We start from the raw sequence: 12,040 nt of genomic DNA, 5'->3' as shown, positions 1-12,040 counted from the left end.
AGGGGGGATCCTAGTGCTTGGCTGCAAGCTTCTAAGCTGGAGTAGATGTCAGCTATCTTTGTGTGAAAGAAGGTGGATATCTGGTCAGAGAGCTCCTGAGATTCTGTTACCGGATTAGGGGATTGCAAGACTGACAGAGAGTCAACAATTTTGAACAGTTCCCTGGAGGAGGTGAGGGAGGCAGTCAATTTAGAGAAATGTAATTTCTTTCCTGCGAGCACCGCAATTTTATAATCTTTGAGTAGGAGTTTGTGTTCGATCTTTTCATCTGGGTCTAGATTGACTCTCCAGAGCCTCTCTTGTCTCCTACATCCCTGCCTCAGAGATCTAAGAGTATTGGAGTACCAAGGGGCCGAGGGACGTTTTCTAGCGGAATAAATCTGTTTAATAGGAGCCAGTTTATCCACCGCTTTTGAAATAGCATTATGCAGATCGGAAGCTGCAGAGTCAATGTCATTTGTAGGAGATTGGGGTTGGGTGGGCAGAAAGGGCGCTAATAGATGACTATTTAGCGCTCTGAAGTTTCTTTTGAATTCCCACTTACAAGGGCTTGCTAAGGAGATGGGATGGCTGGGATGTGTAAAATCCAGGGGGATGGCCATGTGGTCTGACCAGGACAGAGGAAGGGGGATCCCGGGCTCTACCGTGGGGTCATTGGTGAAAACCCCGTCCAGGGTATGATCGGCTGTGTGTGAGGCCTTCTACTATCTGGTTTAGACCGAAGGAAGCCAAAGAGTCCATCAAGGAGGCAGTGTCAGTGGAGTCCTCTATGTCTAAATGAAAGTTAAAATCTCCAAGAATGGTAAAATTAGGTCTGTCTATGTAGGGTTCAAGCAGCTTAAGAAGCTTCTGAACGAAAGGAGGCCGGGGGCCAGGGGGCCTGTAAATCAAGATCCCCGCAAAGGAGATTGATGGGGGAAGGGTTGAGCACAAAGTGAAGAGCCTGAAAGGAGTCAGATGGCAAAGAGAGGGGCTCAATTCTGCATCTTATAGAAGATCTATGTAAGATGCCAAATCCTCCACCATTCTGGACAACGAATAACCCTCGGGATAGCATCCAGGAGTTCAGGTCCAGAGTGATCTGCAGCCCAGGTCTCCGTGATGAAGACCCAGGGAGGTTTTTTGTAGGAAGTAAAGTCTCTGAAGGCGAAAATATTTTTAATAAGGGATCTAGTGTTCATAAGGAACCCTGTCTCTTTACTGGGCTGGGGAAGCTTGTGCCTTCCCGGTCTCGAGTGTCTGCTTCAGGGGACATGTAGGCGGTGGCTAACCTCCTTTCCTGAACATAAGCAATTAAGGGCTTCCAAAAAGCCCTTAGTAGGGCCCATATGATGAAAAGCCATCTCTGAGGGTTTGAAAGACAGCACGGTATGTACTGAATAAGTGCATCTACCAGGGATGGGGGCGATCAGGCTACCCAGCATGTCCGGCCTCCGGCGCTTCCTCAGCGCTGATGGGCGCAGACAGGCAGGACTCTGGCACGACTCCGGCGCGGGTCCGGCGCGTCCGCTGGTTGCGTCCGCTGCATGGAGGCATCCCCGCCCCCTTATGTATGTGACTAGAGCGCGTCACAGCACTCCAGCACACCCAATATGTCTGCCGTGAAAATCCTGGCCGGGACCACCTCGACAGCATAAAATTTTCAAACCCACAGTCTGCTATCATTTTTCTAAGTGATGTAATATATGTGCCTACGTCCTCATCACTCTTTTGCACATGTTTGAAAAATTTGTGTCTCAGAACAACTAAGCTCGGTTGTGAGTCGTATCGTTTAGCTAACTTCCTAACTGTGCTCAAGTATACATCAGGTTCTTCCCCTTCAATTGGTTCTGCATCAGTAAGTGTTTCAATGTGTCTCTTCCCTCAAATCCTAATGAATTTAACAATACAAATCTTTTTCTTTCAGGTCTGAACCTGTGTGCCCCTATGGCACCTAGATCAGGCGCTTGGCTCAGGGGGAACACTTATGTACGTGACTAGAGCGCGTCACAGCACTCCAGCACACCCAATATGTCTGCCGTGAAAATCCTGGCTGGGACCACCTCGACAGCGTCAACGCTCGGCTGCGAGTGGCCCGGACAGCAGGGAGGTAAAGGAAGGGGAGTAAAGGCTTTGCAATCAAGCCTGAGCCCTTGGAAATAAGTTTTAAAATTTGTTTGTTATAAAAATCAATCGTGGCTAACAACATGCACAACCTCCCGGCTTCCGCCTCAGGCGGATACACACACACAAACATCTATCAGGCGCTTGGCTCAGGGGGAACCCTTATGTACGTGACTAGAGCGCGTCACAGCACTCCAGCACACCTAATATGTCTGCCGTGAAAATCCTGGCCGGGACCACCTCGACAGCGTCAACGCTCGGCTGCGAGTGGCCCGGGCAGCAGGGAGGTAAAGGAAGGGGAGTAAAGGCTTTGCAATCAAGCCTGTGCCCTTGGAAATAAGTTTTAAAATTTGTTCGTTTTAAAATCAATCGTGGCTAACAACATGCACAACCTCCCGGCTTCCGCCTCAGGAGGATACACACACACAAACATCTATCAGGCGCTTGGCTCAGGGGGAACACTTATGTACGTGACTAGAGCGCGTCACAGCACTCCAGCACACCCAATATGTCTGCCGTGAAAATCCTGGCCGGGACCACCTCGACAGCGTCAACGCTCGGCTGCGAGTGGCCTGGGCAGCAGGGAGGTAAAGGAAGGGGAGTAAAGGCTTTGCAATCAAGCCTGAGCCCTTGGAAATAAGTTTTAAAATTTGTTCGTTTTAAAATCAATCGTGGCTAACAACATGCACAACCTCCCGGCTTCCGCCTCAGGAGGATACACGCACACAACAGCTATCAGGCGCTTGGCTCAGGGGGAACCCTTATGTACCGACTAGAGCGCGTAGATTTTAGCCGTGTTCCAGCATGTTACCTGATTAAATCGGCGTGCTGCTGCTTGACTCGATCAGTGACACATTAATCAGCCCCAAATTAATTGTTGGGGCAGGTGTGCTTTCCCCCCCATAATCTACAGTGATGAACCAGAGGGTGGCAGTGATGTACCAGAGGGTGGCATGGGTGAACCAGAGGGTGGCAGTGATGAAACAGAGGGTGCTGTGATGAACCAGACGTAGAAACAACATGGTTGCGACCGTTGCGACCCAACAAGTAAGTTCCCGTTTGCGAACTGGTAAAAAACCCTCGCGAACTGGCAGAAACCCTTGCGAACAAAAAAAATAAAATCCTCAAATTTGCGAAAGTTCGCAAATTTTGCGGATTGCGAATTCATAAATATGCAAATTCGCGAATAGCAAATTCACAAAATTCACCCATGCTTAATAAATAACAACTCTTTCTCAAGATCTTCCCTTATGCTAAAGGGTACACTTCTTTTTTTATGCTTTACAGGGTTGCCTCATTCGTGACTTTTATCTTATGTTTGAAACCCTTAATTTTCCCTAATTCTCCTGAAAAAACTCTAGGGTAATTGTTAAGTAGATCTTCAATATGTGAGAGATCACGGATCACCAAAACTTGTTCTTTCTTACCAGGACATAACATCATGTTGAACAGACCTTGGTGAAACCACCCAAGAATATTTAATCCATGTAAGGCTACATACATTTTTCCATAGATGCGCCTATTTTTGATTTCCAAAACATCCTCAAAGTAGCCAGAAAGTTCTATTTTGCGTCCTTCATACAACACTGGTGCACGATCAGGGGGAAGTAGTTCTCTACTACTCCATTTGCTCTTAAAAAGGGAATCTGTGATCATGGTAATTCGTGCACCAGAATCGACCAGGAGGCGTACATTTTTATCACTAACAACTATGTTGACATAAGGGTCAATACAATCATTAGGGTCACCAGTTATGATGTCAGGATCATGTACCACAAGAATCATGTGTTTCAATTCCTCTAACGGATCGTCATTTTCACTGTCACTGTAATCTTTCACACGACTTACATGTATTTTTTCTCTTTTTTCTTAGTTTGGCAAACTTTGTCAAAGTGGCCTACTTTACCACAAGTTCTGCAAACAACATTTCTAGCAGGGCAAAGCCTACTATTTTTTGTTTGTGGTAAGTTACCTCATCTAAAACAAATGTCAGTTCTCTTGAAGAAGTAATTTTGTTGGTTTTCTTTTCTTTTCTTAACCTTTGAAAACGTTTCCCAATTTACAGACTCGTTGTTCTTATTTTCCAATTCCCTCACAGACACACGAGATGTTTCAATACTTTTAGCAATACGGATAGATTCTTCAAGAGAGGGATTTTCTAATGTGAGAAGTTTCTGCCTGATACTTCTGTCTGAACATTAACTTATGAATTGGTGACAAACTATTTGTTCACTAAAATTTTCAAACCCACAGTCTGCTATCATTTTTCTAAGTGATGTAATATATGTGCCTACGTCCTCATCACTCTTTTGCACACGTTTGAAAAATTTGTGTCTCAGAACAACTAAGCTCGGTTGTGAGTCGTATCGTTTAGCTAACTTCCTAACTGTGCTCAAGTATACATCAGGTTCTTCCCCTTCAATTGGTTCTGCATCAGTAAGTGTTTCAATGTGTCTCTTCCCTCAAATCCTAATGAATTTAACAATACAAATCTTTTTCTTTCAGGTCTGAACCTGTGTGCCCCTATGGCACCCAGATAATTTTCAAATGCATCAAGCCATTTGCACCATTTTATTGGTGGTTCCCCAGGTGTGTCAAGGAAAGGTGGTGGTGCCTGAACTGCTTGCATGTTTGATCAGAAAATACTTTGCTACTTCCTAAATGATGTTTATTCACAAAGAAAATGTAAATTTACCACAATATATATTGCTAACAATATGCTGGAAAGAATGTCTTCATAGAATTAATTTTTCAATATCTATGACAATATACATGCAAACAAATGAGTATACAATCTTTTTTCCTCACTGGATTGTTCAAAAGTTCTATATATTTCCAATTTAAAAAAAAAAAAGTCTAAACTGTAAAATAAAATTGGTGTGTGTGTCACCGATTTATCCGCTGCACGCTGAATGTAGTTCCTTGCGTTAATGATTTGGTGGGAGAAAAAAAACACACGGAGCTGTATAGTGTTTCTGTAGTAATAAATTAAGGTGTGCGTGTCACCGCTGAGGAAAACTCGGACGACATTGTGGTAAAAATATGTTCAGAATTAACTTTGAAAAACAGTACCTTAGTGCCTTCTTATGTCTCTACACTGACAAGGTGAAGAAAACAAGCTTTCTTTGAATAACTTAGTTTTACCGCTTTCAGACACCTGGGGGCAGCAGATAACTATCTTCACCAGACGTGTGTAGTGATTGAGTCCAACGTTGATTTTCTGACAGGAAAACAAAGCAAGACGATCTTCTTCCATGCTGTCTTACATTTGTTTCCTACATATATTTCCTGTTGTCATCGAAGAAAGTCGAGTGATAAACACGCTGAGATCCTCCAACTGCAAAGATCCTCTCACGTCACCTTTACTCCGCGTCCAACTCCAACACTGTTCCAATTATGTCACTCGTTGACAAGGTAACGATAACTAATAAATCTTTTGTTTTGATTTTACCTTGTTCCATAAAAATCCGGTAAAGAGATAGCCAAAATTTTAAATAAGCTATTTTTTATTCCGCGTGGAATGTAGTGGAAAATTCTTCGTCCTCGTCGCCAATCAACGATGTAATGAGGACATCAGCAAAAGCTCTTTTCATTAATTTTATTTCGTTATATGAAGTTCCCACAGGGGGGATTCACGGTGCATGCAAGCACCAAAGAGAGTCAGGCGTCCAACTGACCCTCTACATCAACTGTCGATATAACGGAATCTCGCATGCCAACGGGCAGCGCGATATAAACAGAACAAAATGCCAGTACTGCAGAAATCAGTAAATAAACTTTCAATGTAATCCTCGGGGGGAGCTGAGCGAAGCAGTCTCCCCCCGCGGATTTTCGCCCGGTGGTACAGACCCAGAGCGATGACGCGTTAGGCAGGGCAGCGCGCGCGAGGCAGTGCGTAGGAGTTAGTCAGGAGCGCCATTTTAGGCTCCGTAGTTGAGGCAGGAGCGTTTTTCGGCGAGGCGGACCACTCCTCTTGAATTGCTGGCATTTATTTGACAAATTCAGGGCGGACATGATTACTCAAGAGGCACTGCAGGAGGCGCTCCGCGTCATAGCGGCAGCTGGCAGGAGTGACCTTTTGGCGGCAGGCACCGGCGACGCAGCTGACTCCCCTACACCTCACAGACCCCCGAGGAGACAGGCGGCGAACGGAGTCAAGAGAGCCATTGACGCGTGCAGGCAGACGTCAGCCACGAGGAAAGGTCCGAGGAGAGCGCGGTCAGCCAGAGGGGCTCGGCAGGCAGCGGGGAACGTCCGGCAAGCAGGTCTGTGGAGGGGTCAGTCTTCCCGCTCCTTATCCCCTGCATTGCTACGAGGGACTGGCTGTGTGGTCAGGCTGCCGGGTGAGTTGGCTACTCCCCCATTTGGGAGGGAGGTTTTTGAGGTGGGTGGGCTTGACACAGGCACCCAGCGAGTGGGGGCGGGCAGGGGCAGACAGGCCAGAGCAGCTACAGTCAGGCCGCCCCGCCCCAGGCCAGTGCCAGTATTTACAGGGCCACAATGCTTTGAGGGCCGCAAAGAAACAGTTGGCCCCAGTTGTACCCCCCCCCCCCACCCTGCCTTAGTTACACAGCCTCCCCAGCCCCTAGTGGATTATTCGAGTGGCAGTGATGAGGAGGCTGCGGGGGGCGCCTGCACAATTATGAATGTACCACGCGCCCCGTCCAGGCCCAGGGAACAGGACTTTGAGGATGCAGAAGATGTTTTTGGACTTTCAGACCCCCCCACTGAGGACCTTTCTGAGTTTTTCACAACAGGGCAGGTAGGCTTGCTGCCACAGGAAGATGGGCAGGTTCCTCAGATTAGAGATGCGGTTTTGGCAGAGCAAGGCCAAGACGATTTTATACAATACATGTACGATAATGGGCTGGAGCACACCAGATTCAACAGAGAATATATTTTTCCAGAGGCGCGCCAGGCACCATTAGTTTTTGCGCCAGATGAGACAGAGTTGGGCCGCAGTTTATCAGGACAGTGGGTGTGGGTAGAACATGCCTCCACTGCTGAAGCACAGCGGAAACATAGGGAAGTAAGGAAGCCCAGCAGCAAGGTACTTCTAGTAGACGGGGCAGATAAGGTGTCAGGTGGCTCTGGAGCGGAGCAAGGTCAGACCACGAATACGACAGGTAGCAGGAGAGCGAAAGGTAAGGAATTTGCAAAGGACAGAGCGGCCACTGACCAAGGTGGTTTTAATGTGGAATTTATGGCGGATCCACAACAGGCGGACAGGTTTTTGGAGCGAGACCCTGTTTTTGATTGGGACACTTATGATGGGGGTGTAGGAGATGGTGAGCGTCCGGGAGGAAGCAGCCAAATCTTCGCTCCACAAGGCACAAGGGAGAGAATAGCGACATTTCCACAGCAATTAGAGGAGCGAAATGTTAGTAAACAACTGAGAAGTTTTCAAAAGGGACAATCAGCTGTAGCAGTGGGCTCTGGGAGGGGGGCTGGGACAACAAGCTCTGTTCAATCGTTACAGGTTCAAGATGAAGATGGGGACTCTGGAGTGCAGAAGGAGAATCTCGAGCGGATCTCTAAAGAAGAATTGAGACGACGCGAGGAACAGCTTCCAAAGGGTAAGCCACGTTGGTGGGGGGCATGGGATGTCTCTTCACAGGTTAGGGAAAAGGCTCAGGACAAGGTACCGCAAATACACAGTAAAGCGGCGCCCGCACAGGCAAGTGGACAGGTTGGTAAGTCAGCCCACTACATTAGTCTAGAACACACGGAAGATAGTTCACCTGTGCCAGGTAGGCTGCCATACATGGGTGTGTCAATGCCGCTAGGTACTCACCTGTCTCACAAGACAAAACAAAAGATATGGCAACATGACTACGTAGATGTTTTCCGTTTGCTACACAGAGATGTCCAATCTAGAGAAGGGTCCAAGGAGGAAGAATTAGAATTGGCAAGACGTCCCAGGGTGCCAAGAAATATAGACAATTGGTCGTCGGCATTTTTAATTTTCTCCAGCATTTATTGTGAAAAATATCCGGAAAGGGCAGTTTCACTCTTTAATTACATGGATGTGGTACGCAAGGCCCACATGCATTTTGGCGGTTTTTCCTGGTTAAATTATGACGAGGAGTTCAGGGCCAGAATGAGCATGAACCCTTCAAAACCTTGGGGTGATATAGACACAGAATTATGGTTGCAATGGATGTCATCCTCTCAGCTATCGGAAACCACCCACACAGCTAGTGGTTTGCCGGTGGCGTACCGGCCCTTTCCAGGGCTCGCCGCCCAGGGAGGGGCGGGGACTGTCACAAGGGGGCATACAAGCGGATTGGGCTCCTGCTGGAACTACAACAGGGGGTATTGTAACCGGCCATATTGTAGATTCAAACACGAATGTTCCCAGTGCGGAGGCAGACATATGCTATTTCAATGCCTTACGCCTGCAGCAGACACAACCGAGCATACCCCACAACCACAAATCCAGGCAGCCAGGGGCAGGGGAGCTCCACTCCCTCCTATACCAAAAGGCTTTTACCCCAATTAAATGGGAATTGCTCATCCCTTGGCTGGACAGGTACCCGAACAGCGAGGCGGCTGCCAAACTTTATTGGGGGTTTAAGGAGGGATTTCGAATTGGTTACCAGGGCCCCAGATACAGGCGTTGGGCGGAGAATTTGAGGTCTGCTAGAGATTTCCCGGAGGTGGTGGGCAGGAAGCTGGGTGAGGAAGTAGGCTTAGGCAGAGTAGCTGGGCCTTTTGAGGAGATGCCGTTTGTTCATTTCATGGTGTCGCCGCTAGGGGTAATCCCCAAAAAAGCGGCGGGCGAATTCCGCATGATTCAACACCTTTCGTGGCCGGAGGGTAGTTCTATTAATGACTTTATTGCTGATGAGGACTCAGCAGTCTCGTACACTACAGTGGACGAGGCTCTAAAAATGGTACGAAGTTGAGGAGATCAGGCCGAGCTTGCAAAATGCGACATTCAATCTGCTTTTCGATTAATACCGATACACCCCTTAGATTTTGAGCTTTTGGGCATGCAGCTGAATGGTTATTTTTATTTTGACAAGGTTTTACCTATGGGATGTGCAGTTTCCTGTGCCCTTTTTGAATTGTTTAGTTCATTTCTACAGTGGGTTTTTCAGCAAGAGTGTAGGGTAGGCAAAGTGTGCCATTACCTTGATGACTTTTTATTTATGGGACTGGCGAAGTCCGGACATTGTGAGAGGGCGTTACAAGTTTTTCAGAATATGGCAGAAGCATTTGGGGTGCCTTTGGCACGAGACAAAACAGAGGGGCCCAGCACACAGATTAATTTTCTTGGAATTGAGATCAATACAGTGGAAATGGTGGCACGACTTCCTAAGAAGAAGTTAGAGGAAATTAGGTCATGTATTCAAGAGGCCCTTCAAGTAGACAAATTACAACTCAGGCAAGTACAAAGACTATTAGGATACCTGAACTTTGCGTGCAGAGTAGTGAGGGCAGGAAGGACTTTCTGCAGGTTGTTGGGTATGGCCATGTTAGGAGCAACTCTGCCACACCATAGAATCAGGCTCACCAAAAACATAAAGGAGGACTTAAGGATTTGGTTGTTATTCTTAGCGGATTTCAATGGAGTGCCACTGTTGTTCATCGAAGAAAGTATGAAGTGGCAGGTGCAAATGTACTCAGATGCGTCAGGTTTACATGGATTTGGCATTTTTTGGGATGGGCGCTGGTGCGCTGAGCGGTGGCCAGAAGAATGGATTTCCCAAGGTCGCAGTATAGCGTTTTTGGAGCTTTTTCCCCTTTTAGTGGCTTTGCAGGTATGGGGCCAAGAGCTTAGCAACAGAACAATCCTTTTTCATGTAGACAACTTGTCAGTTGTTCACTTAATAAACAGGCAGAAAGCCAAGGACAGGAGGGTGCTAGGCCTTTTGAGGGCTTTCATGCTGTTAAGTCTGCGTCTGAACATTGTTTTTCGCGCAGCACACATTGCAGGTATCAATAACTCAATTGCTGATGCGCTCTCTCGTTCCCAGTGGGACAGATTTCGCGAGCTGGCCCCGGGAGCAGCAGTCAAGAAATCATCGGTACCTATCAGCATCTGGGCTCTAGGGGAATGAGGATACTACGGCTGGTGGAGAACTCAATAGCGTCATCCACTCAACGAAGTTATATGCTGGCATGGCATGAATTTCTAAGTTATGTTGACACTTATAACTTTGTACAAAGAGAAGAGATGTATATCCCCCTCATACTTGATTTTGTTTTACATTTAATTGACAAGGGTTTGTCACATAACACCATAGCGGGTAAGCTAGCGGGGATTTCCTTCTACGGACAATTGTATTGGGGCCGGGATCCAAATAACCATATATTGGTGAAGAGAGTTTTGAAGGGATTGCAGAGGGTGAAGGCGTCAAGCTCACACACAAGAGCGCCAATAACATTTGAATTGCTCCAACGTATGTTGGGGTACTTACACAAAGCTTGTTACAACGCTCATGAAATTAAGCTTTTTAGATTGGTAATGATATGGCTCTTTTTTGGAGCTTTTAGAGTTTCTGAACTTTTAGGTTTAAAGAATGATTGCGGCTTATGTGGCAGGGATGTGTGCTTGGAAGGTGACACTTTGAAAATATGGTTAGGCAAATCAAAAACAGATCAATTGGGGCAAGGGGTGTGGATACACCTAAATGTGACTCACATACAAGGTTGTTGCCCAGTACAAGAGTGGAGGGATTTTCAGTTTTTTACAGGTGTTCTGGGTGGACCAATCTTTGTGCACGAGGCAGGCGGTAAGCTTTCGAGTCACCAGCTGCTGGTAGTCATGAGAAGAACACTTTTATTGTTAGGCTTTAATCCAATGAATTATGCAACACATTCCTTTCGTATAGGAGCAGCGTCTGAAGCAGCCTGTTTGGGTTTGGGTTGGAATGCGATCAAAAGGATAGGAAGGTGGAGTTCTAACTGCTGTGCACGCTATGTAAAAAAAAAAAAAAAAAAAAAAACCAGCACATATGCTGTAGAAGAAGCATGGACAGTAGTCCAAACTAGAAGTTGTTAAGCATAAAGTTGTATGTTGAGTTTTTCTTATTGGGTCTGTTTTCTTTCATCTAGGAGACATTCGGGGTTTGAATCCGGCCAAAAAACAAATCTGGATCGTGGGACACTCATTTGTGAAGTGGGCAGCGATCTTTGCGGATCATCAAATCTATGGAAGGAACCTTGGTATCCCCAGCGCTGGACATGAACTTTACTGGTGCGGTAAAGGGGGTATGCGCTGGGAGAACTTGTTTCCTCTATTGGCTAAGATAAGGTATGACAGAGGCGGTCCTGATATGCTCATTCTCCATCTAGGGGAAAATGACCTAGTGGCTTTATCGGGGCTAAGCATAATCAAAGCCATGCAATTAGATTTAGCTGTGGTTTCTAACAACTGGCTAGGGACCAGTCTAGTATGGACTGAATTTGTGTTTAGGCAGCAATGGAAAAATGCAAGGAGTCAGGCCGCCATAGAAAAGGCCAGAAAAAAGGTAAACAGGGCTATGAAGATCTTCTGTGTGGGTTTAGGGATCCAGACAATTGCACATGACAGCATCACTGGAAAAGACGGCCATCTGTTTAGGGAAGACGGTGTCCACTTAACACAGTTGGGGATGGCGTATTACATACTGGAGATCAGAGACATGCTATCAAAATATTTGAAAGTTGATCTGTGGGTGTCTGCTAGAAGGGAGGAGTAAAAAAAAAAAAAAAAAAAAGAGCAAGGGCAAAGCAATCTGACATGGGTAACAACATACTATGATAAGAATGGTTTGGGTTTGTTGGTGGGGTCAGGAAAAATCCAAGGTTTTTCCTGTGTGGCGGAATAGGGGGAGGTCAAGATTTAGAGCGGACTTGACCGTCCTTCAGGAGAGAGGGTGGTGGGAGGTACAAGATGGGGGAAAAAGAAAGAAAGAGGGAAAGTGAAAAGATTTCGAAACATGGGGGT

The 12,040-nt window shown here is 46.6% G+C and overlaps 1 protein-coding gene across 1 annotated transcript; it reads left to right on the top strand.

The window, feature by feature from the left end:
• Nucleotides 1–6,955: 6,955 nt before the first annotated feature.
• LOC147693575 (uncharacterized) lies at nucleotides 6,956–11,792 on the top strand. The gene is made up of 2 exons (XM_086933237.1): nucleotides 6,956–7,679; nucleotides 11,167–11,792. Exons 1-2 carry the CDS (start codon nucleotides 6,956–6,958, stop codon nucleotides 11,790–11,792), a joined length of 1,350 nt encoding a protein of 449 aa, XP_086789363.1.
• Nucleotides 11,793–12,040: the final 248 nt, after the last annotated feature.

Source organism: Lissotriton vulgaris, chromosome 8 (assembly GCF_964263255.1).
Source record: "Lissotriton vulgaris chromosome 8, aLisVul1.2, whole genome shotgun sequence".
Taxonomy (NCBI): domain Eukaryota; kingdom Metazoa; phylum Chordata; class Amphibia; order Caudata; family Salamandridae; genus Lissotriton; species Lissotriton vulgaris.
Note: the sequence above shows the minus strand (reverse complement) of the source record. Positions and strands in the feature narration are given on the sequence as shown.

What these genes read in the sequence shown, in the direction of transcription:
- LOC147693575 (XM_086933237.1), top strand. Translation starts at nt 6,956, where the DNA reads ATGTACGATAATGGGCTGGAGCACACCAGATTCAACAGAGAATATATT. An exon ending in CGAGGAACAGCTTCCAAAGG is followed by an intron (nt 7,680 to 11,166) that starts GTAAGCCACGTT and finishes TCTTTCATCTAG; the next exon opens with GAGACATTCGGGGTTTGAAT.